Here is a 14708-nt window from a genome sequence, read left to right as displayed (position 1 = left end):
GTAGACCAGGCTGGTCTCGAACTCACAGAGATCCGCCTGCCTCTGCCTCCCGAGTGCTGGGATTAAAGGCGTGCGCCACCACCGCCCGGCCATGTAACTTTGTTAAAATCTATTAGACACAAATGAAATGGCCACCTTCTCATCACATTTCTTGGATACATTTTTAGTCAGTGAAAGAAAAATAATAATAGTAACTTTATGATAAAGGAACAGAGAACTTGCCATCATCTGAAAGGTGATTATTAGAACAGATACACATGGCTTACAGTTACTCTATGACAATCTTGTAAGTTTTTTACCTGCACAATGTAATTCAGCATGACCCTATGAAGGAGGAATTGTTTTATATATGCTGTATAAATAAATAAGTGAATAGAGACTCGGCTGAGTGGATAATTCTGAGACTATATTATAGTTGAAAAGTATTTTTAAAACAGACAAATTTCGACTCCCTCTCTCATAACCCCAGGCTCTGCTTGCTGACTAGTTCATTAAACTGCTGTCCTGATTAATTGGAAAACTACATGCTAATGTATGTATGAGCCCGCTTGACGTGTAAGGTAGCCCACACTAAATGTATCTGATCTAGTAGCAGCCTTCAAACAAGGAACACCCAGACCATCACAGCCAACTTGATCGGTCCTGTTTTCTTTCGTTTTTCCACCCCCCACCTCATCTCCAGATCTCTGATCGGAGAGGCAGCAGCATCCTGTGTGTTTCAGTGAAGGCTTGCATTACCACGGCTTCACACATGATACTGATTGGTACAGAGTTTGACTAAACAGTGGCGTTTCAATGTGGAAGGTCTTATCTGTGGGAATCCTAGCTAGTCCTGGCCATTTAATTTCTAATGACGAAATGCCACTTGTAAAGACCTTGGGCTGTAACTGTTTGGGGGTTCTCCAGTTTGGGCCTTGTTCGGGTTGAAACAGGAAAATGCCAGCACCTTTGAGCAGAACACCACTTTCCTCTTTCCCATTGCGAGTTCTGCTCACCAGGAAACCTCGGGTGCTGAAGCCCCCAGCCTTCCTTAGCCACCCTCGTTTGTCTTTGGTTTGGACTATTAGAAAGTGTCCAGTTACAAATTATAAAAACTGTGGGCAATACATATGCATAAAGCTTAAAACAATTAGTTCAAAATTTGAGGTAAAACAAAGCCTTACCCTTTCAGGCGTTACTTGTGAAACAAACAGCAAAGTTTGCTGTGTGTTTTTTGAAACATAAATATTTGGCTTAAATTTTTTCTGACAAGTAATGCAAGAACACCTACTCTCTGCTTTAAGCTATGGGATCACGGTGAACAGTTTTGTCAACATTTGGGAAAATATCTGAATGTGTGAACTTTAGAAGAGCATTAAGAGAGAGTTTACGAGAAGAGTCTTAGTGTATGCAAGCATACAACATTAGAATTCATCAGCAGAGTCTTTAGTGTCTTTCAAAATCACCATCACAGCCTTCTCAAATGCATAGCTGTTTAGATCCGTATGAGCACAAAGTTTCACATAATGTTTATAATCGAATTATACTGATAACTCAGGCATATCTACAACCACTCATATTTAATCATATTTATTTTATACAAAGTAAAAAAATCGGCAATTCATTGTGATTAATCAAAAAAAGTAAAATTATATTTTATCACTTGTGATTGTTATATTTTTCTTATTGTCTGGCAATAAATAAGGCATCAGGGTAAATTATTTGCATTACTATGATTAAAAAGAATTACAACATTATGGTTTTGATCTTTTTCTTAAATGCTTCCTAGAAAAATTTAGAACCCATGCTTATTCCTGAATTTAAAATGTGGACCGTAACATTTGCTCAAGAGAAGTGACCCATGTTTATTTACATGAGATTCTCTTTGTTTAAGATAAACAACCACAGAAAATTCTACTTAAAATGGAATTAACGTCTAAAAGAACCAAGAGTCCATATTAAGTAGTAAACACAATTTATTTACAGTTGAATAAGTAAAACTGCACATACCATACCCCACCCCTGCACGTGTGGGAAGTAGAGATGGGAGAATCTTAAGTTTGTGCCCAGTCCAGATTACGTGAGACTTTGTCTAAATCAATCAACCAGTCAAACAGAAAACAAATCAATAACAATTGGGAGTATATTTTAGTTTAGGTTGTATGGTATTTAATCTTCCAGTTCTGTACCACACTTTAAGAAAAATCACCTAAAACTGTTACATGGGAATTTAATATCACATAATTGTCTAATTGCAGTATGTTTATCCTTCACCTTAGAAAGACTCCATTTTAATAAAAAATATTTTATAATTTTATTAATTTTTTGTAGGGACTTCTTATTAACCTTTCATATATAAACAATTATCGTTACTCATTTTTTTCTGATTCTGGTATTATTAGTGCTATTTTTATTACATGCTATGCTGCTTCATTGGCCGACAGTGTTATAAACATCATCTTCTTTGAGTGGCTCGCCTCAGGTCCTAAGCCTGTGGGAAAGGCTTGAATGACAAGTGAAGGAGAATGTCTCAGTTTCCCTCTGTCGATAAGGCAGACGCTGAGTCTGGAACAAGGGAGAGCTATCTCAACACTGCACACTGTGAGCCGGATCTTTGGACTCCTCCTGGGCCTCAGTATCTACCAGTTAGCTAAGCAGGGGAAGCCTAGCTCCTATGATTTCCCAACAAGGCTTCTTTTGATGGTAATGATGACTTAACATACATGTGCATACACACACAGAGACACACAGTGAAATGATAGTCATAGATAGAGTTCAGGATTCCCCCATGGCTCCACTGGCACCACCATGCAGAGCAAGGAAAGGCTAGCTGCCCCCATCACAGAGAACTGTGCTGCCTCCCACTTGTTCCTGATGCCCGCTGTTGTGTGTGTGGAAGCGTACAGCGCTCCTTACACAGCACGTATTTGTGGCTTTTTTCTGTCTGTTCCTGTTAGTGGTAGCAACTGGCACATTTCTCTACTGCCAGGTCTGTGGTGCATGAAGGGAAAAGAAATTCCAGGGATCTCAACTACAATGGAATGCCTCAGATCTAAGCACATGGATAGGTCTACGCTCTTGTTTCCCCATTCCAGAATCTCACGTGTTGGATGTCAGTTTTCTGTTGTGGTAAAAATGCCCTAGAAAAACTATTAACAAGGTGTGTGTGGGGAGGGGGTGGAATGAAAGTGCAGGCCCCGTTTACAGATGATTTGCTTGGGCACAGGACTTTAGTAGTTTCTGTCTGTAACTGATTGGGTGTGCTGTCTCTGGGCCTGCCTGTAGAAAGACAGAAAATCATGGTAGAAGTGGGGGTCGGAGAAAATACTGCTGACTTCATGGGGACCAGACACAGAGAGGGAAGGGGTGGGAAGACAGGAATGAAAAGGGGAGGTCTGAGGATAAGATGCACACTTCAAACTCATGCTATCGTGACCACTTCTTCCAACTTGGCACTCCATCCTAATACACCATTCAATAGGAATTGGAGTTGACAAACTAAGCACTCTTTGTATCCAATTACTTCTCAGCAGTGCCAATAACAGGAATCCAGCATTTTAACGCACAAACCTTCCACTCCACTTTCAAACCATAGCATATGGCTTTCTATGCAATGTCTAGGAATGCATCTGTCCTTGGTGGTTGCAGCAGAGATAAATGGGCTTAGATACCATTTAGGTACCATCTAGGCCCTCAGCCAGAAAGTGCTGAACTCACCTTTGCAAGTTCCTATGAACCCACCAACCGTACCATTTCTGGTTGCTCTTGATTAGTTGGCTTCACTTTGATTCTGTGGTCTTCTCTGGAAGTTCAGAGCTTTCTTACTTATTGACTGCATGAAATTCTTCACTTTTTCCAAGCTCCATGACTTAATTTCTAATCGGCATTGTCTTCTTTTCTGACACCAGCATGCAGCTGATGGTGTAGCTACCCATAGATATATGAAAAGACCCTTATAGTAAATGAACAGGGGAAGATGAAATTTTACAAGTGGTCTTTAGAGATTTTTCTGATATAATAACAGCTCTGTTTGCTGAGGTAACTTTACTTGTTCACATCCAGGGCCTTAAAATATAGCATTTAAATGATAACCCTATTTTCTATATTGCAGTCCCTCCATTGCCACAGTTAACTTTTATATCCTTGCCCCTCATAGTAAAAAATCTGTTCCAATGCTGACATTTCCAGTGCTATTTGTATACTCTGGTATTACCATGGCATGATAATTCTGACTTAGCTACGCATGTGCTTCTCCGCGTTAAAGGTTATTTTGAAGCGTGAGAAATTGGCGAAAACTTAGAAAATCAAGCCACGACCATAATGCGTGGACATATCCTTCCTCCAGCTTGCATCCTTGAGTGTGATTAGTAGGTCAAAGGACAGCTGTCAGTACCTGTTACTAGATTTCTCTCTGAAAGTGTTGTGAAGAGCTGGGTTATGATTTTAAAAAGAAGTCACTAAAAGGCCCAAGCATCTCATTAAGAAGGCTATTTGAAAACCTTGTGTTTCTTTACTATGATGAACTAATAGGTCTTACACAATTTTTAATCCCTGTATTTTAAATTTTACCCAAATTGTCAAATATAAGTATCGTAGGTACTTCTTCACCATTCATCTGGGAAAATGTTGAGTCTAGTCTTTGATCATGTGGGGCCGTACTGGTGAATTTAATGGTCAATCTATGAAATGCATATGTGAGATGAAATGAGCTGGTCAGATCCTGCATATCTGGTTTATTTAATAACACTAGGAAAGCCAGAAGCAGATGTAGGCAAAACATGTGTTCTATGAATATGGAGGGAGTGTGCATCCACTTTCTCTTTCTACAAGGTTATAAAAAGGAATGAAAGATTGACTATTTCCAACCAAAACTTAGCTCAGAGAGACACACAATGACTGGTCTCTCTCTTGCATTCAAAGTTACCTTGGAGTTTAAGAAAAGCATAATCACACAAGATGAATTAGAGCAAAATCACCCTTCTATCAATGAGCAAAGGATATCAAAGTAACAAGTTGATATTATTTTAATAATCCCCCATAGCCTTTCCAGTTCTCAGAAAGAGTACATAACATGGGATTGCACGCTATAAGATGAATGACATGAAACATGGCTGTCTAATATCAACACCTACAGAACAATGTACAGAAAACTTGGGTACGGACAGAGCAGGCTGAAGGCATCTAGATAACTCCTCAGTAAAGAGATGCTTATCTCTCCAAGCCTTCACTCCACATACATGAGCATCTAACCAAACAAACTGTGAAGAAAAGAAGAACTGGACCCTAGGTGACCTTTCATGGTTCTCTGCCCTTCCTCTGTAGGGTGTTTATTACTGCATAAATTGCATTTTATGTGATTCTTTGATTAATGTCTCTTTCCCGATTAGACTATAAATGTCAAAGAACTCTATTTTATCAGTGCTCAGTGTTATGTCCCCAATGTCTACCATAGCAGAAGGAACAATAAATAATCATTTAATAAATGATAAAGCAGGTTTTGTCCCCCTCATTCTACTATGTGGGGCTCACCGGCTTCATGTGGTAAGCCAAGGATTCTGAGAGAGGCTTGGCCCAGAGTCTGCCTCTGATAACTAGAATGAAACCCTTATTTGTGAATTAATTTGTAAACAGAAAGATAACAACCTAGGGATTATGTGGAAACTGACATTGGAGAGGGAGGATAGTCAAAGAGAAGTTTAGGGTGTGATTTTGTTGACTTCTCTTTTATTTTGAATTTTAATATAATTACATAATTTCTCCATTCCATTTTCTCCCTTCAAATCCTTCCACAAACCTTTCTTTTCCCTCTTTCAAATCCATGTCCCCTTTTCTTGTTAATTTTTGGTACATGCATATACGTATATTCCTAATTATAGCTACTCTGTGTACGTAATGTTACTTGTACGTATGATTTCAGGGTTGGCCATTTTGTATTGGACAGACAATTGGTTTATTCTTCCCTGAGGAAGACTATTTCTCTAGGGGGTAATTTATTGAGGAAATACTCTGCTTTTTAGAAGAAAATCTTCAGTCCTCCTAATACACTATGGAGTTATTCATATGCCTTTTCCTTCTGAGTTGAATATGGCAATGCAATTGTCTGCAATGGAATTCATCTGTAAGAAGCTTCAAGCTCGACAATGAAAGCATAAAAATAGGCTTTCTCTTTGCTACCATTTATGACTACTTTAGATCTTTTAAAATTTATAGAAGACCCATGATGACCCCAAGTTCAGTAGAGTGTAAGAAAGAATAATCTTAATTTGTTTTCTGATATGCTTTATAAGCCAAGAAGGGATGCTGTGATTTCCCCACTATTACTCTTGGCCTGGGCTTGCTTACATTTGGTACACTAGCACTAAGCCCACAGTGTACATGTGCGGCTGTCAATGCAGGCATCATTTTCTTGAATAGTTGTTTCTTTTACTTCAAAGAGCTTTTTTTTCTCAGCCTAAATAGAATTATATACAAAGTTTCCCTAATACATTCTCTATTTAAAGTTTTTAAAGACGGGAACAGACTGCTAAATATAAACACACACACACACACACACACACACACACACACACACACACAGAGGTGTATTTGAGTTTAGGTTGTTTTCATTTCTTCGGGGAACATGGAGGAATGTATTTCATTAGCTCTAAAGACAAGATGGAAGGCGGGTAATGTAAACAGCCAACTCCAGTTACTCCAGAGTGTGGAATGCAACAACAGAGGAGGGGGGGTCTTGTAACATTTGGATGTAGATGAAGTCACTACTTTCTCTTTCATGCACTGTGAGACTAAAACTTGCATGCTACCATCCAGTGACAAGGAAATACCTAATCACTGTTGAAAAGTGGGATAGGAAACACTTGGCAGAGAACTTCACAACAGCTGACAAATAGCCTTAGAGAAGATTGCAACCCTCAGACCTGTAAGTAAGAGCTGCCACCTTCCCTCATGAGTAATGGATGCTCACCCTATGTGGCAGGAATTTGTACTTGGATACTTCTCCAGGGATCAAGACTCACCCTGCAGAGACAGTTATGGATAGAATTGTGTTTCATTTCCTTCACACAGTCAAATATACCTATTGGAAGAGCATTGTGTAGTCGGAGGCTGCTTGTTCATTTCCCAGCCACCCAGACCCAAAATAATCGCACAGAAACTGTATTAATTAAGCAATGCTTAGCCAATTACTTAGGCATATTGCTAGCTAACTCCTGTATCTAAAATTAACTTACTTCTATTATTTTGTATTTTACACAAAGGTCGTGGTTTACCAATAAGGTTCTGGCTTGCATCTTTCTCCTTTGGCAGCTACATGGCATCTCCCTGACTCTGCCTACTTTCTCTATATATCTCTTCCAGCCTGGCTATATTCTGCCCTGCTATAAGCCAAAGGAGCTTCTTTATTAACTAATGAAAATAAAACATATTCACAGCATACAGAAGGGAATCCCATAGCAGCATTGTGTAGCGGAGAAAGGAAAGTAAAAATTCAGAACACAGGTACATGTGACAACTTTATCCACAGCCTTTCTCTTTGTGTGCTTGTGAGAAGACAAACAACTGGCCTGTTTTACTTTTACACGAGATAAGACTTACAAACCACCTGGCCTGTTTCCCAGTGGATCGTAATGCACATGTTCAACCAACACCCCTGCTCTTCGCGTCTCATCAGCCTGTATCCCCATCCTCACACTCCTGACATGAACACCCATTTGTCTTCCATGGTGAAGCCTGCTGGTGCTTTTGAGCTATATTATCAAACAGAAATTTTGTAATATGATTTAGGAATGGCGGTTCCGCCTCTCTCCCTTTCAGGTTCTAACAGTAACACGTTTTTAAAATAAGGAACCAATGATGAAACACATGGAACAAATGAGCAAATAAACATGCTATCCTTTGAGTAACATCGTGTTCCTGAAAGGAATTTTAGGCGCTAACACCCAAATATGGGTGTGTTGCCTACAGCTGGCAAAGAAGAAGCAGTGACCACCTGAAGAAGCAGTAACCAGAGGACCACCAAGGTCTTCAAGCCAGCACACATATTTATTAGAGAAAGACCTTGATGGCATAGAGTCACATTGCTTGGGGATCAGATTTGGGTTTTGTTGCCATGGAAGTGATTGACATTGAATGAGTCATTTAAACTCTCTGTTCTTAGTTTCCTTGTATATAATATAAAGTAAATCTCAATATTATCTGTAAAAGTTAGGATTTTTCAATGCAAACAAAATTTACCAAATAAAAGGTACACAAGTAAATATTTGAAATATATTAGTTGTAGCAAGCAGTGCTCGGATGGCTCACAGTGGTGTTAGATGACAAACGATCCCTGAAATCACGTCTGAGAGTGCTGTGCTAAGTTGATTCCTGCTTTTTGTTTGTTTCCAATGCATCCTAATAGCCACTGAGTACCCCTGTCCAAGCCTTTATTTGTATCTTTTTTTTATTGAGAAAATGAAAAAAAAGTTTCCCCCTCCTCCCAGCCTCCCATTTCCCTCCCCCTCCTCCCACCCTTCTCCCCTTCCTCCACTCCTCTTCCCCTCCCTCTCCAGTCCAAAGAGCAGTCAGGGTTCCCTGCTCTGTGGAAAGTCCAAAGTCCTCCCCCCTCCGTCCATGTCTAGGAAGGTGAACATCCAAACTGGCTAGGCTCCCACAAAGCCAGAACATTAAGTAGGATCAAAACCCTGTGCCATTGTCCTTGGCTTCTCATCAGCCCTCATTGTTCACCATGTTCAGAGAGTCCGGTTTTATCCCATGCTTTCTCAGTCACAGTCCAGCTGGCCTTGGTGAGCTCCCAATAGATCAGCCCCACTGTCTCAGTGGGTGGGTGCACCCCTCGTGGTCCTGACTTCCTTGCTCATCTTCTCCCTCCTTCTGCTCCTCATTGGGACCTTGGGAGCTCACTCCAGTGCTCCAGTGTGGGTCTCTGTCTCTATCTCCATCCATCACCAGATGAAGGTTCTATGGTGCTATGCAAGATATTCGTCAGTATTGCTATAGGATAGGGTCGTTTCAGGTTCCTTATAAAGAGTCAGATACATCTGTTGGACTTGTGGGATGCACTTCAAGCTTGTCCAGCATTCCCACAGAGTAAAACCCTCTCTGTGTCGCTGTCGCTCTAGGGACTAACTTCACCCTGGCGGAGTTGGGGATTTGCGAGCCCTCCCCTCACCGAACTGGTTACTGTTCCGACATGGGGATCCTCCACCAGGGCTACTCCCTGAGCACTGGGTCTGATGCCGACTCGGACACCGAGGGAGGAATGTCTCCAGAACACGCCATCAGACTGTGGGGACGAGGGATCAAGTCCAGGCGCAGCTCCGGTCTGTCCAGCCGTGAGAACTCAGCCCTTACTCTGACTGACTCGGACAATGAAAACAAGTCGGATGACGACAACGGTAGGCCGGTTCTGAACTACCTTGGCATGCTCTGTACATCGTGGTTTGGGGGCTTGGGGTTCCTTCTTGCTTGCGTTTGTTTGTAAGAGGTTTAATCAACCTTGTCTCTCCAGGCCGAGGCGGGAACAAAATAAACGAGGTACCTTCCAGACCACAAATGAGATGAGATTTTTTTTTTTTTAAAGGACATTTTGATGGTAATCCAGTATTCAGGTGTGGTCATTTGGTTCTTATTATCAAGAAAATAACAGGGCAAGCGAAGAGGCCTGATAAACTTTAAAAATGTCCACTTCCCCAAATTTCTAGGTCTTGGTATTGATTCCCTTTCCCAGGAATATCAATCTAGGTTTGTTTTGATATATTTGTGTTTTTGCTTTTTTTCCCCCCAAGATGGTCAGTGAAGAACCCTACCTTATCTTCGCCTTTCATTTCCAGACAGTGCCTCATATCCTTATTGAAGATCGAACTTGGAGCCCATAATCTGGGGTTTAATAATGACAGATAGGAAGTGTCTTGTCTTCCAAGCAGGCTTTCTCCTCTGTCTTTCCTTTCCCTCTTGGTATCTATATAGGTTAATGGCTTCCCGCATCTTCCATCACAAATCACCGTGGCCATCCATCAGCTTTGTGGGTGACTTTTAATGAAACCTTGAGAACTAAATGCTTCTGGTCATTAAGCAGCGAATACAGGGAAACCTGCACGAAGCCATTAAAGAGATAAGGTGTTTATTTGTGGATTTCTACACCACTCATAACTGCGCTTACTCGAAAACATTTTGTAAGGAGAAGATAAATTACTTTAGGTACAGCTGACTTCTGAAGGAAATCTCAAATGTTCTCTGTGTTATGAATAGAAAGCCTCTTTGCTAAAAGAATTGCCATTAAAATGTTTACAAACATATCAGTTAAGAATGTTTGTGTGAAATCTCGGAAACTTCTGTTAGAGAAGGCTTAAGTGTCTTCTTTCATTGAAAAGAAAAAAAAAGAAATTTTCAGGCGGGCAGCTGATTGTGAATGTAAACGCATAGCTAAAATACCATTAACTCTCACAACTTTGTTGGAAGTATACCATTTCCTGGGTGATTCACACGTATTAAAAAAGATGTGACTTTGTTGCACTGAAGTTTGCTTTTTATTTCAAAATAATTGATTCTACATTGGAGATGAGATGATGTGTGTTTACTGCCCCGAGCCTGTAGCTCGTCAGTGCGAAAACTCATGGAAAATTTGCACTTGACTCCTTCCGAATTCTTAGCGGAATCCTTGTTTTGGCACATCCAACACTCCTTATCTGCTAGGAGATTATTCTGAGAAGCTTCCATGAAGATATACATCAAACCCATTTACTGATGTCCCTTTTAAACTTCGGTTGTGTCAGGTACTGTTTAAATGGAAGCAGTTTGGTTGTCTACTACACAAAATTACTGCAAATCTAAGACATGGCGGCGTGTTTTAAGTAAGGCATTTGTGCAAAGCTCCCTTGGTTGGCATTCTCAGAGCTATACAGGGAAGCATCCACATTGTGCCCTTTGCTTGTATTTATAGACTCGCCACCCTCTTAAGTTATTTATACATAGTTCTTGAAAATCTCCTCAAGCAAAAGGAGGAGATTTCTGCTGAAGCCGTGTGAACAACAACAAAAATAAAAAAAAAAAAAAAACCCTACTTGTCTTGAATTAACTAGAACTACTGTGGAAGTTTTTGTAATTAATAATTACATATTTGATAGACATGGAGACATCCTTTAATCAGTATTGTTGGAACCCAAGACATCTGAGCATTTTATACTCAGGGCAAGTCTCCCCATGTCCCCGAATACTAATGGCAACTAAAACTTTTTGGTACATATCTTGATTCTTTCCCTTTGATGCCAGTTATAATGCAATGAGAATTTCATAAAGAAAAATCTACTGAGAGACACTATTTATTTCTGTAGAAGAGTGCACTCGGCAAATTCTAACGGTAGTACTGAAGCTAGACCTCGAGCTAAACAATGATGTTTTAAAATATATAAATGAATGGCCTTTTCTTTCCCCTTTCAAGGAATCATTACAAATTTCATATATGCTAAATATATATTTAATGCTCCTTTTTCCCTCTAATTTTTGGACAAAAAAATTGCATATGCTATAAGCATAAATTTTTCAAGATACACAAGTTGAGGCGCAAGGAAACCTGAAGGCTGGGATGTTAACTCCACGGAACTTCTCGCTCTTTCTCTCTGACACTTTCTGTTTAGCTCACAGAGAAATCAATGCTTTTTCACATCACCGACTTTATGAAGTTTGGGAATGTATTATCATATAGATTGACAGTTACCCACCGGTTCCACACCACAGCGTGGATACTCACAAAGCCATCATTAACTTCTCACACTTGGACCCAGCAATGGCTTCCTCCATAATAAACACGGTGTCCTTCAGAACCAAATCAATACTCTCTCAGGTATGCCTCTCTTGAAGGCAAGTCACAAAAATCTGAGCTTTGAGGAGGAAGCCCTCCAGTTCTCTTTTACATGGTAAGGATGCGTGAGCAAAAATATTTTTCCAGGGTGCTACAAATTGCATTGTAATCTCTTTTGTAAGGTGTGATCTTGCACTATAAAGATATTTCAAGTTTACTTAAAAGCCTCTTTTTAATACCATAATTGTAATTTCGTTAAGCATAGTAAACAAGGAATGACAGCTTCCGAGACCCCCACATCCTTCTCTTGATTCCCACGTGTGAATCTAACCTTCAAAACCATGTGATAAAAACCCCTGAGTTTGTCAGTTGTCTTTCTTAGAAGAGTGTTGGTTGTTTCCCACATGCCATTGAGACACAAATAGCCCCAGAAAAGCCTGGCGGTCCCAAGCACACTGAAAAACCATCCCTAATGTTATTTATTTATCGTGATATTTTTTGAGGTATAGGTGCTATGGAGTTTGCACTACTCTCAGCTCTGTATTGTGACTGTAGTTAGCATTGTGCTAGGTTGAGCAGGGTTGCTTTAAATAGATAAAACCCTCAGGTTGAGGGACACTTATCAGGCTCTTTAACTCTAGCTTGCAGCTAATGACGTCTTGGCTAGAAATGACAATGAGACTTGAGAACAGCTGGTACTGTGTGAAATTTGACGGCATCTGTACAAAGGACTCTCCCAAAGACTTTAAATTAGAATCCTACTTTTTTTTTAAATAATAAATGTCCCACTTAAAATATGGCTTCTTGAAGGCTCTTTGTGTCACCTGAGTTGTAGAGAAAATGGGACAGTCACTAATACACAAGAATAACTAATTGCCTCCTTAAGGATGCAGCGCAGCACACACTGGAAAAATCTGGTATCTGTATTCTTGACTCCCTTAGGCAGTTTCTTCACCTTGGGGACATAAAAATATCCATGGGGTTTCTTTTCTTTTCCTTTTTTTTTTTTCTTCAGAATAATCCTAGTTGCAGTTACTTTGTTGGAAATCCAGAAAGGAAGAAAAGAAAAGAAAGAAAAGAAAAGAAAAGAAAAGAAAAGAAAAGAAAAGAAAAGCTTGTCTATGAAATAGAAAGACAGAAATTATAGAAAACTTAACCTAGCATTAGTAAAGACATTAAGAAATGCATGTCCCCCTCCACTTGCACCAAAAATAAATGAGAATAATAGTTGTTTCCTCTGATCAGTTAGGGGATTTATAATTTTTATAATGCACTTTGAGTTTGAAGACAGGAATGTTAAGTTAATTTTATTATATGTCAGAAACCTGGATCTTGGTACATAAAGCTATATGGAGTGGATGTGCGGGACACTGATATGTTAGCATGTGAGCCCTCTTGGCAAAGGATGGTAGTGCATCCGTGCCTTCAGTAGAGTACCACGTGTGCAGGTACTTCCTGTTGTGAACTATGACTGGAAATATGAATTCCAAGGCAAGGAAGAGTCTTCTTTAATGCGGGGACAATTTAGGAGGTTACCGTTAAACAAAATTCATTCATTTATTGTAAAATGTTACCTCTTTAGTTAAGTTAGCACACATAAGACCCACTGAGTCTAGTTTCCACCCCTACATTATTAATCTGTCCATCACAAACACTTGTTTTGTAATTTATGACCCATTCTATTCATTTCTTATCCCTCCTGTCACAGTGGCATTTACAGAGGATGCCTACGTCACATGGAAAAATTTTCTATTAGCTTCAGACATCACAAAGACCCATAACTTCACTCTTAAGAAAAACAATGCAATTGTAGCAAAAATTTCCATGATGGGGATCCTGGAGGGACACCTGAGGCCCCACCCCTTTCTGAGGGAACTATTAGCAGTTAGAGTTTGATGAAGGTGAGGGAGTCTTTTTCTTCACTGTTGTACACTCTGGAAAGTAGCTTGTGCTTCAGTAAATCATCTCATGCCCATGTGTTTACCAACAACACGGATTAAAGGGAGACACACATAGGCATTCACGCACACACACACACACATACACACACACACACACACACACACACTATGAAAGTTAGATGGAGACTTCTTGAGAGGAAGTTAGGTCTCATCAGATGAAGGAGGGCATGAGAGAAATGGCTACAGGTACAAATTACTGAAGTATAATCCATACACATGCAAAACTGTCAAAGAATAAAGCAAGAAATTTGTCCACAGAGCATAAAGAATATATTTTAATTCTTTAAAACAAAGTCTCACACACATGCGAGCACACACACAGAGAAAAAATAAGAATACCTTTCAAGATATTTGATGGCAATTAATTAAATTTGTTTTAGATCTTTTTCTTCTATTTACAAATTTGTGAAAGTAGTATTTACAAAGAGATGCCCTGAGTGGGCTAAAAATAGGTTGAAAACTCAAGGACATGGGAATAAATGTCTCTGGTCTACAGTACTGAAATTCTTGAATGAATGGATGATCCTCTTTAATGACTGGCCCGATTCTAGGAAGGTCTTTAGCAGAGATTTTAGAGACCTCTTGGGGTCTAAAAGTTTTTAAGGAAGCTTGAAATACATGATTATTGCAAGGCTAATTCGAAGTTGATAAAAGTTCTGATAGCCAGAAATAAAATCGGGAGCTGTCCATGGTCCCAAGGCTGGGCAGTTGGAAGAAATGGAAGGATTGATGCTTTGGGTGACTGCAACCTCCAGGCCTTCAGGGAGACATTGGGCAGAGTTGGTAATTATTGGGTTTGAAGTTCTGGGATCAGGGCTGTGACTTTCACTGGACTGGGGAAGGATCTGAAGGTGTATGGGGAGGATGTTTCTGGCAGAGCACAAATGGAAGAATCCAAAGAATCTAACCTCTCTGCCCTGCCCCAGCCACCCATTGTTTGTCATGGTTTTGTTCAGTTGTTTGTCAGGAAT

General features: G+C 40.0%; 1 protein-coding gene across 9 annotated transcripts in view; it reads left to right on the top strand.

The window, feature by feature from the left end:
* Positions 1 to 14708, top strand: part of Tenm2 (teneurin transmembrane protein 2) — a 1251952-nt gene that overhangs the window by 370959 nt on the left and 866285 nt on the right. For all 9 annotated transcript variants that reach the window (XM_026780485.1, XM_026780490.1, XM_026780489.1 and 6 more), the window contains exon 4: positions 9099 to 9374. In XM_026780485.1, the coding sequence (XP_026636286.1) occupies positions 9099 to 9374 (276 nt within the window). The remainder of the gene's footprint in view (positions 1 to 9098; positions 9375 to 14708) is intronic.

The sequence above is a fragment of the Microtus ochrogaster genome, chromosome 7 (genome assembly GCF_000317375.1).
Source record: "Microtus ochrogaster isolate Prairie Vole_2 chromosome 7, MicOch1.0, whole genome shotgun sequence".
Classification (NCBI taxonomy): Eukaryota; Metazoa; Chordata; class Mammalia; order Rodentia; family Cricetidae; genus Microtus; species Microtus ochrogaster.
The sequence above is the reverse complement of the archived record's forward strand: the minus strand, read 5'-3'. Positions and strand labels throughout refer to the sequence as shown.